The sequence below is a fragment of the Saimiri boliviensis genome, chromosome 12 (assembly GCF_048565385.1).
Source record: "Saimiri boliviensis isolate mSaiBol1 chromosome 12, mSaiBol1.pri, whole genome shotgun sequence".
NCBI classification, from domain to species: domain Eukaryota; kingdom Metazoa; phylum Chordata; class Mammalia; order Primates; family Cebidae; genus Saimiri; species Saimiri boliviensis.
This window is the reverse complement of record NC_133460.1, coordinates 9,279,269-9,292,541: the sequence shown is the minus strand read 5'-3', so window position 1 is coordinate 9,292,541 and position 13,273 is coordinate 9,279,269. Positions and strand designations below refer to the sequence as shown.

Genomic DNA, 13,273 nt, shown 5'->3' with positions numbered 1-13,273 from the left:
GGAAGCAGCCCCTGCGCAGCTGGCTTGGGACCCTGGCCCCTCATTATCCATCACCGGCCCCCTAGCTTCCCATGGACACCACAAGTGCCTGAACTTGCATGCCCGCAAAGCCCAGCCTCTGCCAGGGTCCCACCTCCCTGTTTACAGAGCTCCCCCGCCTTGAAAGAGACACTGGGGACCCAGGCAGGAAGCCACAGGGTACAAGGCTAGAGGTCATGGAGTCAACTGGGCAAAGGGCCATGTGGGTGTTGTGTGGGGCCAGATGGCTTCACAGGGCCGGTGAAGTGGGAGGCTGAGTCCACCAAATAGAGAGGTGGGTACGGGCCCAGGATGAGCCACACGGCAGCGGGTCCCATGGGGGCCGGTGGGGGACAGCAGCAGGGCGGGGAGCAGATGGATGCAGGGCAGGGCCCAGGAACCAGACTCAGTTTCCAGCTGCTGAGACTCTGGGAAGGGGCTCCCTGGAACAGCCTCATCCCTCCACTCCTCTCACCCCGCAAGGAGGAGGCTCAGAAAAGACAGAGGCATGTCAGTCCCAGGCAGGGCCTGTTTATTCTGAGGGCGCGCATGCGCTATGGCTTACGAGGCAACAGCGGTGCCGGTCGATCAGTCAGTTCAGGGGTGTGGGGCCCAGGAGGGAAGAGCAGTCAGCAGGATGTCCACAGGGAGCCCGCCGGGCAGGGCTGAGCCAGAGGTCTGGAGTCCTTCCTGGGTGCCACTGTCACACACCTATGTCCCCCAGGCCTGGGAGCTGCCATGCGGAATGAAGGGCCTGTAGAGAGGCCACCCTCCGTGGGGACGTGGGGCCTCCATCCTTGGGCCCCTCGGAGAGCCCAGGCCCTGCACTCCAGATCCCCAGCAAGGCAGAGGCATACAGGGTAGCTGGGTGGGGAGCAGGGCCTGGCCTAGGGACCCCCACACCAGGGTGGGCAACTCCTATGGCCACATCCAGCCTCCCTGGCCTTACCCCAAGGTCCCCACAAATAGGCTGGGGCCCCCAGCTCAGCCACCAGAAGTCTCAGGGACTCCCACTCAGGACAGCCACTGCTGAGGCTGGCAGGGGTGGGGGTGGGGGATGGGAGGTGGGGGTGGGGGGGCTAGGGAGGAAATGGTTTGCAGAGAAAGGTTTTATTGCAATTATTTAGAGTTCGTCCCAAGGGGGAGGGGAGGGGGCGCTCTGGTATTAAGTGGAAACATGTGTGGAGCTGGAGATCTTTTTGGAAAAAAAGCAAAAACACAAATTCCTTTCAGTCAGCAGGCCCGGCAGAGCAGCAAAAGCCCTCACCCTGCGGCCGCCGCTCTGTCTCTCTCTCTCTCTCTGTCTCTCTCTCTCTGTCTTTCTCTCTCTCTCTCTCTCTCTCTCTCTCTCACACACACACACACACACACATCTCTCGATCTCTCTCTCCCCCTATCTTGCTGCCACAGGCCCCCAATACCTAGCGGGCAGGGGTAGGATGGGGGCTCACGGGGGCTGGGGCTGATTTCTGGGCAGTGGCAGGATCACCCTCCAGTCCACTGAGGCTTGGGGAGCTCGGGGCGGGCTGAGGCCCAAGGTCCGTGCAGGAGGGGTCCCAGGGCCCCGAGACAGGCAGGGAGGGGCTCAGAAGTTGCTGAAGATCTCTCGCTTCCGGTTCCAGTCCATTTGTGGTGCACGCTTGTTGACTCTCGTAGCTCGAGCCTTCTCCTTGGCCTCGGCCGCTGTGGGGCTCAGGTGGAGGCCGCTCTCCTGGAAGGGGTCTCGCTTCCAGGCACTGCCATCCTGGGGTGGGCATGGTGGGTGGGGTGCCTGGAGTGAGCCCTAGTCCCACACCCCAGACAGTAGCCCCTCCCAGGGACCAACCACCAGAGGCCGCCTGCTGGGGCTGAGGCAGTGGGCTCTCAAGGGCTTCCTGGAGGCACAGACCCCCATGCCCTGGCTGACATCTCCACAGATAACCACCCCGAGGTCTCTGGCACCCCCGAGTGCAAGCTCAGGAGTGGTGGAGAAGGACATCCATACCTCAGTGTCCTTGTCTGAACCAGGCAGGTCACTCCGGGACGAGCACGCAGAGCCACCATTGAGCTGGGAAAGCAAGGGCAGGTTGTGGCTTCAGGGCTCCCACCCAGGGAGCCGCTGGTTCACAGACAGACACAATACCTGCACACACACACACACACACACACACACACGCACACACGCACACGCCCCACAGCTGTGGGTGCTCCTCCACTCGGCTGTGGCCTCGGGCCTCAGGTGCACTCCAGCTGCGGCGGGGCAGGCACTGGGAACCCGGCAGTAGCAAGCAGGTATCCTGGCCGGCTCATGGTGCAGAGGGAGTCTGGGCACAGGAATGGCCAGTGTGACCAATGCCTGCAGTGAGGCCACCGCCAGCTCCATTAGGAGGCAGAGACTGGAGAGCTTACCACCTCCTGACCAGGTGCTGCCTAGGAGGGGACGGACAGAAGGCAGCGGCCCCAACCCCAGGCGCCCCGCGTAGCTTGGGTGTGGCACTGACCCAGGACTAGATCCACAGGGGCATTAAAGGGAGGTGACAGGGCCAGAATTGGGTGTCACTACCACACCTCCTCAAGGACAGGGATCTCCAGGGAGAAGGAGGCCTCTGTCGGCCTGAGTACCCCCAGAGGCACCGTGTCTCATGGCACCCCGTCCACTCACCTGGGCAGGGCTGGTCCCGTTGGTGATGGGTGTTGGCAGAGGACCTGTGGGTAGGGACAGAGTGTCAGTGGCTGCTCAGCCACCACACCGTGCCCGCCCTGTTCCCCAGGGCCGTGGCCCACCTTCCACGTGCTCCTCGGTGGGGGTGACCCGAAGCCGCTTGAAGTGTTCATCTGTCTCCGGGTCCACCACCAGCAACCGGGCCTCATCCTCCCGGGCCTTGATGCTGGCCACGACCTCGGAATGGCGCAGTCCTTCCACGTTCTGCCCATTCACCTGCCACCACCAGCACACATCAGCCCCGAAGTGGGCCCAGACAGCCCCCCACGCCACGTGGCCAGGCGTGACATCAAATATTCATCACACCCACTGTCCGCTGAGGCAGCATGAAGCACACCAGCTCAGGTTCCCAGCGGGCCCGATGTGGACGGGCATGGGGTACCCAGCACCCTGCAGACCCGGTGGGTGGTACCTCAATGAGCCGGTCCTGGGCACGGAGGCCAGAGCGAGCAGCAGGGGAGCCGGGGTCCACAGAGCGGATGTACTGGCCAGGCCGGGACTTGTCACTGTGCAAGTTGAACCCGTAGCCCTGAGGTCCCTTTCGCAGGTGGCAGAGCCGAGGGCGCAGCTCCCTCAGGGGCCCACTGACATCCTGCAGGCCCAAGAGACAGGATCAGTCTCTTGGCTCCAGCCTCCTGCCCTGAGAGGCTACTCTCAGGTGGAGCTGCCCCTGCCCAAATTCAGTGCCATGCCCCCCCACAGGCAGGCCCAGGTCTCAGAGGCAGATGCTCCGGGTGCCCAGGCTGCCTGTGATGGAGCTCTAGCTGTGGGAACTTTCACAAAGCCTGTTTCTAAACCCAGGAGCCTCCCCAATGGGCCCAGCAGCTTTCCCAGGTTGCTGGGAGAATTCTCTGGGCTCAAGGCCAGCGTGGTGCACAGGCGGGGTGGGAGGAAGCACCAGGTGGGACGAACTGTCACCATCGGCCTCCTAGGCGGCTGTCCCCGAGGGCCCTGCCTGGGTGTCCCCCGGGCGCTCCTAGGCCAGCAGTTTTGTTTTCTCTCCAGAGTCCTCCGTGAGGCTGGCTGCGGTGGTGGCTCTGTTTGCTTTCACATTCCGGGAAAATGAGCAGCCCCACCCCCATGGGCCCAGCAAGCAGGGCCTGGGGCCGGAGCTCAGAGTGGACAGGGCACAGAGCGCCTCCTGGTCCCCTGAGGGACCCCGATCCCATCCCAAGTTCCTGTCCCATGTTACCTCTGGCATCCTGCAGTGGGGCTCTGGGCCAGGGGACCATGCAGGCAGGGGCCAGGCCCAGTGATCCCCGCAACCAGGGGCTGGGCTGGGGCAGGCGAGGTGGCAGTGGCCAGCGGCTGCCCGTGCTCAGATAAACATGGCGGTGGCTGGAGCAGGCGGGTGACAGCTCAGGTTTCCAGGGAGTGCCAGGCTTGAGGGTGTGTGCAGGGGAGTGTGTGCAGGCAGGGTGGAGGGCCACCTGGGCCCCTTCCTCACCTCCTAACCCTGCGTGTCCCTGAGGGACCACAGGCCAGGCCAGGGCCGGGCTAGCATGGTGGAGGGGGGGGCACTCAGACCTCAGGAAGGCAGGTCTCCAGGCCTCAGATACCCCCAACCCCTCCAGCCACCCACTTTCAGGCTCACTCCAAACCCCAATGGACTGGGAACAGCCATGCTATTGCGGGTGGGAGATGCCCCACCAAGGGCACACTGGGGTCCTTCCCTGAAAGGCCGGTGCCCTGTCCCCTGGGCTCAGGCCCTGCCCTTGGTCTGGAACACCCTCCTCCAGTCCTGCCTGCCAGACACCTCTTGTGGAGGCTCCTGCCACCCTCTGAAGCCTCTCTGCATGGCCGTCACCCAGCCCATCACACCAGGAACTCCAAGGACCAGGCTGAGGCTCCTCAGCCCCCCAGGGGCTCAGCTGGGCTACATGGGTTGAATTGGAGGGTACAAGACCCCCAAAATCTCCAGACCCCCACCACACAAACCCGCCCTTCCTCCAGACACACCTGGTGGCACAGGCATGGGGCTTTAAGGCTGACCCTGACACCTGCCCACGGAGGTGCCCCTCAGGGATGCATCAGAGCTCAGCCCCGAGGCTGGCCTGGCACAGAGGGAAGGTGTGGGGACAGGAGCCCAACTCGGGAGGGGAAGTGGGAGCGTGACACGGGCTAGGCTGCAGACACACGTCACAGGGTCAGAGACACGAGACGTCCAAATGCACCTGGGAATACGCATAGCCACCCACACATGTGGCCGGCCCCACAGTGCTGGCCCCGCAGCCCTTCCCACACCTGCACAGAGGCCTGCAGGGCAGGGTTTCTCAAGGCACCAGACAGGAAGCAGGATCTGGTGGGGCATCTGGGGCCCTGAGGCCAGGCCAAGGCCCCCTCCATGTTCTCGGGGTCATTCTGACCACCCCTCTGTGTCTTTTAACTCCGCAAGGCAAGAAGTTCTGCCTATCATCAAGCCTAAACCCTCATTGTCAGCAAGGTGCTGCAGTGGCAGGCATAGCACTAAACCCTCAGGTAGAGGGGCTGCAAGGTAGGGGCCGGGGTGGGCTGCTGGCAGCACATGGGGCAGGGAAGGGGGGCCCAGAATGCGGAGGAGCTTGGGCGGGGCTCATAGCTCACATTCCTCCTTGCTGCCCTGGCTCAGCACACACTTCCTGCCACCTCCCGCCAGGCCCTCTGGCTCCCATGGGCTCCAGACTCCCTCCCCACCAGCGGCCAGCGCAGAGCCGGGCCATCCCTGGTCCCCCAGCCATGCCTGTGTCCAGACAAAGAGGCTGGCATGGGGGTACCCTGGGACCCCCCCCCCCCAGATGGTGACGCACCAGCCCTGGCAGAAAAAGGCCTCCATTGTTGCTCAGGGGCCGGCTTGCTTACATCAAGGTCCCAGAGTCCCCTCCTCCCACCCTGGGAGGCTGAGCGGCTGCTGGTTCCTCTGAGCCCTCCCTTCCTCCCACCCCACCTGACCTGTACCATTCCCTGGGATGGGCTCCGTGGAGGGGCTCCTGGAGCCTGAGCAGGTGGCGTGGCACTCCCAGAGCGTGCCATGACGGCAAGACAGTGGCAGCGGGTGTCCAGCCAGGGTGGCCTGAGCTCTCTGGCCGACCGAGGCTCCCACCCGACTTATCTACCTCCCTCAGAGGCCCTGGCTCCCCAGGGGTGGGTGGGGACGTGGGGGCTGAGTCACTTTGGGGAGCAGGGTGATGACTGAGCCCACTCCCCTGCAAAGGCTCCAGCCCGGCGCCCCCCACCCAGCTGGGTTTCCGTCCCAAGAAAGGAAGGAAGGAAGCTGCTGGAAGGCCCTGCCCTGCCCCGCCCCAGGACCCAGGGCTGCGGGGACAGGGAGGAGTCCCTGCCCCAGAATACAGGACAGTGCTGCTGAGGTTCCAGAGGAACAAGAACTAGGGGAGCCTGGAAGCCCCCACAGGGATCGTGTCCCACCCACACCAGCCGCCTCCCATACAACTGTCACCCCCACTCTCTCTCAGCCACTGTTGCCCTTCACCTGCTCTTCGTCCCCAAAGCCCTCCAGATGGGGGTGGGACATGGGCTGGGAGCAGGGGATGAAGGACCCGGGTCTGCCACCACCTCCAGAGCCTGGCACCGCTGGCCGCCCTGTCTGTTTGGGGAACTGTCCCTTGTCACCACGAGGATCAGCTGCACTGCAGCTGTGACCATCCCTAGCCCGGTGTGGCCCAGGCCTGAGTCATCACTAACTAGGGTTTAATGGCCCCAAAAGGAGGGTCAACCACATCAGTTCCTCCCATGCCCACCTCCCTATCCCCAGCCAGGACAGAGGACACGGAGAACCACCCTTAGCTCCCAGGGGGCACCCAGGGGTGGGCCCTCTCCATCCTACACCAAAGCCAAACTACACACAGTCCTCCCCAGGGCTCTGCCTCTTTGCCACCAACACCCCCACTGGAACCATCCGCGCAGGGTAAGCTCTTCCCTCCTGGGCTCCCTGACTGTCTCAGGCTCGAGAGGTGCACCCAGGCTGAGGAGGGCAGGATCTGAGCCTGATCTGTGGAGGTCAGATGAGGCCCAGCTCTTCCTGCCCATGCTGGGAGCTCTGGTAAAGAAACCTCAGGTCTTGGGCCAGGCACAGTGGCTCACACCTGTCATCCCAGCACTTTGGAAGGCCGAGGCGGGCGGATCGCTTGAGCCCAAGAGTTCGAGACCAGCCTGGCCAACATGGCGAAACCCCGTCTCTACTAAAAACGGAAAAATTATCCAGGTGTGGTGGCACATGCCTGGAATCCCAGCTACTCAGGAGGCTGAGGCAGGAGAATCACTTGAACCCAGATGCAGGAGATTGCAGTGAGCCAAGGGAAAAAAAAAAAAAAAAAAGAAACCTCAGGTCTCGATGACAGAAAAAAGAGGGAGAGACCTTGTTCCTTGGGTGTCCCCTGACCTCCTGGGGCCCCTGTCCTCAGCCAGACTCATGCACAGAGGGGACTGCCACTCAGGCCACCCTTTGTTTCTCTAAAAATACGCCCAGAGGAAGCCCCTCCTAGGGCTTCCTGCAGCCCCCAGAGCCTGAAATAGCAAAGGGGGAAGGTCCCACCCAAGGCAAGGTGCCTCAGCCACCGCACCCTCCAGATAAAGTCCGAGGGCCGGATTTTTCCACAGGAAGGTGACCGGTGCATTTGTGTCCAAATCAATGGATAAATGCCTGGGGCGGAGGGGGAGCTTCCTCCTGGGGGAGGGAGGGTGCCTGGGAAAGAGGGAGGCCCCAACCCTTGGCCTGGAGCCAGGGCCTGGGCCAGCTAGCTCCCATGTAAGGCCAGCCCCCACCAACCCACCCCAGGCTGGGCATCTTGGTCCTGAGCACTGCCATAGCCTGCCCTCAAGCCCCAGGAACGAAACAGGTCCCACAGGACCTATGGCCAGCCCTGTGCCCAGGCTGGGCTCCCCACAGGGAATGCCCTCTCCCTGCCAAGATGGCCCCGTGGGCTCAGCTCCCAGGCACAGCCAGCTCCAGGGGAAATGTTTGGGAAAGGGAGAAAGTTGATGTGCAGATCCCCTGCTCCCCAAGAAACTCCAGATCTCGCACCTCCGACCCAGGACCGAGGTTCTCAAAGTAGGGCCTGGGGAACCCGTGGACTCAATCCCCTGAAGGGATTTCTGTGAGAGCATGAAAATGATGTCAGGATGTCCAGGAAGGCAGGACAGACAGCTTCAGGCTGTTCCTCTTGGCCCCCAGGCCTACCAGGCTGCCCCTCCTAGCGGCCACCTAGCCGGAGATGGAGCAGGCGGTGCCTCACTTTTCTGGGTCTCCTGACTGGGAGCAGGTGCAGGGGAAGGAGGAAGTGCTGCCCAGCAGGACTCCAGAAGGAACAACAGACAGGGTCCGTGGGCCCCCCTCCTCTAGGGGGAGGGTGGGCTCACCCTGGAGCCTCCTGGACCCCCAACTCCACTCCCATGCTCAGTCCCTGCTCCCAGCCCCACCCACGAGGGGACTGGTGGAGTGGCCTCCTCACGACGCTGCCTGCAGAGGTGGCCGGCCCCCTCTCAGGCCTTCCCAGCATGCAGATGCCTCGGACAGAGACAAGGACAGAGCCACGGACGACTCCCAACACAGACACAGAGCTGGGTACACGGAGACCTGGAATGCCTCTTCCCAGGGTTCCTGAGCCAACAGGCAGGGGGTTGGGGAGCTAGTGGCTTGTCACAGTGACCCCTCCATAGGGCAGTGGCTCTGGAGCGTCCCAGAGAAGAGGAAGAGATCAGGATGCTCTGACTCCTCCCAGTTTAGAACACAGGCTGAGGATGGAAAGAGTGGCCCCCAGTAGCCAACAGGATGGTCTCTGGGGCAGAAAAGGCGCCCCAAAAGGCACAAGAAACCAAGACTTCTGGAGGGGACCAGAGGCAAGACTGCCATCGAGAGACACTTTGGGAGAGGCTAGGGCGGTCCCTGTGGCCCAGCCCGCCATACCTTCTTGCTGGCGTCAGAGCTGCGGCCACCCACGTGTGCCCAGTCCGGCTTCAGCTCCCAGGGGTCATGGGTGGGCGGGAGCCCTCGCTGGGCCATCTCCTCGGTACAGGTCAGCTGCCGCCGGCGCAGCTCCTCATCCGTCTCCTGGTCCACCACCAGCAGCCGGGTCTGCCCCTCTATAGCTTTGATCCTTTGCACCACCTGGGACAAATGGGTGGCAGGAGCAGGTCAGTGGCCTGCACTCCGGCCCGCAAATGGGCAGTGGCACTGCTCTGCGCTGGCCTGGGCATGCGGGCAGGCGGCTGGTCTGCATGGGTGGGTGGCTGCGCCAAGAGGCCTGCCTGCCCCGCCCCCCACCCCCGGACTCCAGCGGCTCCCTCCCTCTGCTCCTGGGCTCTGGACACTAAAGCCCAGGCTGCCAGGGCCTCAGGAGCCTCCCAGGGCCTTGCTCTTAGCCCTGGGTCTTCTCCAGAGGGGGCCAGGAAGGGGCTGCAGGGTATAGCAGCTGGGCAGTCCTGTCAGGAAGTGACAACGATGGTGCCCAGCTGAGCTTCAGCTTTTCGGTCGTCTTGTGCATGTGCACGTGTGCATCCATCTGTTTCAAAGACTGTATTTCCCTCCAGGTTCGAGGAAGACGAGCGTCTCCCTGGGCCCCAGTTTGGGTGTATCTATGCCCATTTCTGTTACTCTCTGCCATGCAGTGTGGGAGTCTAAACCCCTGACCCCAGGCCTTGCATCTGCCTGCAGACCATGACCATGAGCCCATTCCTGCAGGACCTGCGGAGAGGGAAGAGCTGGGCTCCTGGCTCAGGCAGCCACACATAGCCCGGGAAGCAGGCAGGATTGAGGTGCAGCCGTCGAGGGGGAGGGGCAGGTGCACCTGTGGACAGCTGTGGCATGGCTGTCAGCCTGTGTGTGCAGGTGCCTGTGAAGTATCTGGACCACACAGGGGGCCAGCATGCACCCTCAGAGAGAAAGCAGCGCCCACTGGGCCATGGAGAAGAGGAGGGACAGCCCCACTTCCACTTGCGGCCTGTGGGAGGGTGGACAGGGCTCCCCACCAGCTGCCGGGCTCAGCAGGGTGGTGAACAGATAGGAGGGACCGAGCCAGGCCCATCTTCCCACTGGTCCTCTTCTCTCCCCATGACACAGAGTGAGGCAAAAGGAACCCAGTGCCCAGCTGCTTCTTGACTATGTGTCCTAGACAAGTCACCCCAAATCACCGGCATGTTTCCTCACCTGTCCAACGAGGCTGTAACTGCCCCTCTTGCCCTCCTGGGGCAGAGGGGAGGTTCCACCATGACCTGTGTGTCCAGTCCTGGAGACCAGCACCCCAGGGACCTTGGATAAGCAGGTGTTCCCAGGGCAAGGGCGGCAGTGACTGTCAAACAGCAGCCAGGCCCTCACCCTGCCAGCCACACCTTCAATCCCTCAGGCCCAGGCCCCCAGCCTGATCCCCACCTTCTTCAGCAAACAACCGTACACAGCAGACACTCTGGATGGAAGGCAGGGGGCAAGCTGCAGAGGAACAGACAGGTACTGGGTAAACAGGAGACCAGCTCCAGGCCTAGCTGAGAGCCAACCTGCTCATCTCTTTTTTTATTTGAGAAAGAGTCTCACTCTGTCCCTGAGTGATCTCGGCTCACTGCAACCTCTGCCTCCTGGGTTCAAGCGATTCTGCCTCAGCCTCCCAAGTAGCTAGGACTATAGGCGAGAGCCACCACATCTGGCTAATTTTTTGTATTTGTAGAAGAGTCGGAGTTTCACCGTGTTAGCCAGGATGGTCTCCATCTCCTGAAATCATGATCTGCGCTCCTTGACCTCCCAAAGTGCTGGTATTACAAGCGTGAACCACCTTGCCTGGCCCCAACCTACTAATCTCTAGGATCCAGGACCAGCCATGTAGACAGGATTTGCTGGTGCTGTGAGGAACAGGGAACATGGAGGACAAAGCGTGTGTGGACACTGGACTCCCACCAGGGTCTAGAGGGAGTCCCTGGCCTGTGGGAGACAGACAGACTCAGGGGTCAGAACCCAGAGAAAAGGCTCTGTTCTCATTGGCCAGGAGGAAGGAGGCTTCAGCCAATGTCTCCAGCCAAGCTAAGCAGCCTCTAAGGAGGGGCAGTGCCTTTGGAGCTAAGGAATGTGATTGCCACCAATGGCCAACGCCCACCTGTCCCAGACACACCTGGCTGGGACACACAAGAGTACAGACACACAGACTCACCAGCCTGCAGACACACAGTGACAAGCATACAGGCCAGGTGTGCAGACACACAGGCCTGGACACTCACGTTCACAGAGTCCAGCTCTCACACGACCAGGGTCTAAACCTGTACACACACGTACACACACACACACACACACACAACCTGTGCAGACCTGATACTCACACGCATACTCCAGCACACCCACAGGTGCAGACACACTGATGCCCTTAGCGGGCTCCCTTCTGCGTACACACAGGCAGGCGCGTGGACACATGGCTGACCCTAGAGGGACCTGCACACACACACCCAGCTGTGTTCACACGCACACGTGTACACACACACCCAGGCAAAAGCACCCAGGTCTCCACCTTCCTGGAGGGACCCCAGGCTGCCTGACACCCTCCTGCATGGCACATTCAGGCCAAAACGCCACCAAACAGCGAATCCAACGGCCAGGAGCCGCAGTGCGGGTCCCTCCCTGCCAGGATACACCCCCACCCCGGTGCAAGGCTGAGCTTCCTGCGCTGGGACTCGGAAGGCGCCGGGCCACTGCCTCCCGGCAACGTCCGCGTCCTCCCCGCGGGACCCCCCTCGGGCCCCGTGCGACCCCCGCCCCCCCGAGGGAGACGTGCTCGTGGAGGCGTGGGCGGACCGGGAGCGAGGTCGGGCCCCCACCTGGTGGTGCGTCTCGCCCTCCACGTTGACGCCGTTGACCTCGACCAGGCGGTCTCCAGCGCGCAGCGCGGCGGCCTCGGCGGGCGAACCGGGCTCCACGCGCCGGATGAACTGCCCGCGGCGGCCCTTCTCGCCGTGCAGGTGGAAGCCGTAGCCCTGCTCGCCGCGCACCAGGCGGCACAGACGCGGCCGCAGCGGCTCCGGCGCGGCCATGGCGCCCGCTGCCCACCGGCCGCCCGCGGGCAGGGGCGCAGGGGAGCTCGGGGGCTGCGGCGGCGCTGGGCACCCGGCGTTGGCTCGGCGGCTCCCGCTCGGCTCCCGTCGTCTCGGGCTCCGGCTCGGGCTGCGGCTGCGGCACCGCCCCCGCGCCCGCCCCTTCCCCGCCCCCGCCGTCCGGCCGCCCCCGCCCCCGCCCCCGTCCCAGCCATCCCGGTCAGGCCCCTGCCTCTGCGCCCTGCCCGTCCAATGGGGTGCGGGGGGAGGGGACAGGGCCAGGGGACCGCCCCCCAACCACCAGGACCCCTCTGTCTCGCCCCTACTCTGGACGGCCGCCTTCGTACCAGCGCCTTTGCCTTCTATCCCAGGAACATTTACTGGAAACCTACTGTATGCGCAGCACCGAGGCAGGTCTTGAGGTGGGAGACGGGTTGGAAAAAGGGTCTCCAGGCCAAGGGACTCCCCCCACAAAGGGGCCAACGGGTAAGAACGAGGGCCACAGCCCTCCACCCTCCTCAGGCAGCCCTCCCCGACCCCCTTGCCTGTCTCCTCTCAGCTGTGCCTGATCCCGATCCCTCCTGCAGCCAGAGCTGCCCTGGGCCAGGGCAGCAGCTCAGGAGGGCCCGGGAGGCCAAAAGAGGGGTTTAAAAGTGACACGCAGCAGCCCCTTTCTGCACCCTGGGGTCCGGTGACTGGGAGTCTCCCTGGTCTTCCCACTGTGTTCTGGCAATCTGCACCGAGTCCATTCCTGAGCGCTCGCCCTCTTATTTCTCTTGGCTGGGCCCCCTCACTTGTGTCTTAGCCCACCCCAGGCCTGGACTGTGACTTTGCAGTCACAGGCTTGGGTGATAGGAGGAAGGATCTGAGTCTCAAGGGTCTCTGCTACCTGCTCCTGACATGGAATACACTGCACTGGAGTGTCTGGGCTCTGAGCTCTGGGTGGTGGCCAGTGTCCACAGGCAGACCCCTGTAGGCCTCCCCTGCCCTGGCCTACAGCCATCCACAACCCCCAGCCTCTACCTGAAGCACGAGTGTCCCCCTTCCCCAACAGAACAATCACCATCACAACAAAATCATTTACGCCTGAGTGCATTTTACCCGGAACAACCCTAGGGGCCGGGCCAATTTACAGATCTGAAAACTGGGGTCTTGAGAGGGAAGAGACCCACAAAGTTTCCTCAGCTCCATTTGGGCCCAGGGACGTGAAATTCAGAGTCCATGCTCTTCACCACCCAGCTCTTCCTCAGTCTCCAATATGGGAAGGCAGCTGAGTCCAGGCACAGCCCAAGCCTGCCCTCCTCCCCAGTCCAGCCAGGCCCCCTGCACATACCTGATTCCCAGGAGTTAGGCACAGCCCGCCCAGGCAATTCCCCATGTGAGCAGGAGAAGCAGGCTTCGCGCAGTCCTCCTCTCCCTCTCCTCTCTCCAGCGCCCTTGGCCTGGGCTCCCCTGCCCCCACCCAAGCACAGGGCCCGCCTCTGGGCAGCCTCCTGGGCCATGGCCCCCTGGGTGCCCACATCCCGGCAGCTGCCCCTAAAAGCCACTTAGGCTGAG

At 63.1% G+C, this 13,273-nt stretch overlaps 1 protein-coding gene across 3 annotated transcripts; it reads right to left on the bottom strand.

The window, feature by feature from the left end:
• Nucleotides 1-527: 527 nt before the first annotated feature.
• Nucleotides 528-11,872, bottom strand: NHERF2 (NHERF family PDZ scaffold protein 2). 3 transcript variants are annotated; one of them, XM_039478087.2, is made up of 7 exons: nt 11,504-11,872; nt 8,619-8,819; nt 3,132-3,311; nt 2,782-2,935; nt 2,660-2,703; nt 2,003-2,065; nt 528-1,762 (listed from the first exon to the last, which is right to left on the bottom strand). In XM_039478087.2, exons 1-7 carry the CDS (start codon nt 11,714-11,716, stop codon nt 1,604-1,606), a joined length of 1,014 nt encoding a protein of 337 aa, XP_039334021.1. In that variant the 5' UTR covers nt 11,717-11,872; the 3' UTR covers nt 528-1,603. The 3 variants fall into 3 exon arrangements, with proteins under 3 accessions (XP_039334021.1, XP_010337378.1, XP_010337379.1); XM_010339076.3 differs by lacking the exons at nt 8,619-8,819; nt 11,504-11,872 and adding an exon at nt 5,648-5,888; XM_010339077.3 differs by lacking the exons at nt 8,619-8,819; nt 11,504-11,872 and adding an exon at nt 5,654-5,888.
• Between the last annotated feature and the right edge of the window lie 1,401 nt (nt 11,873-13,273).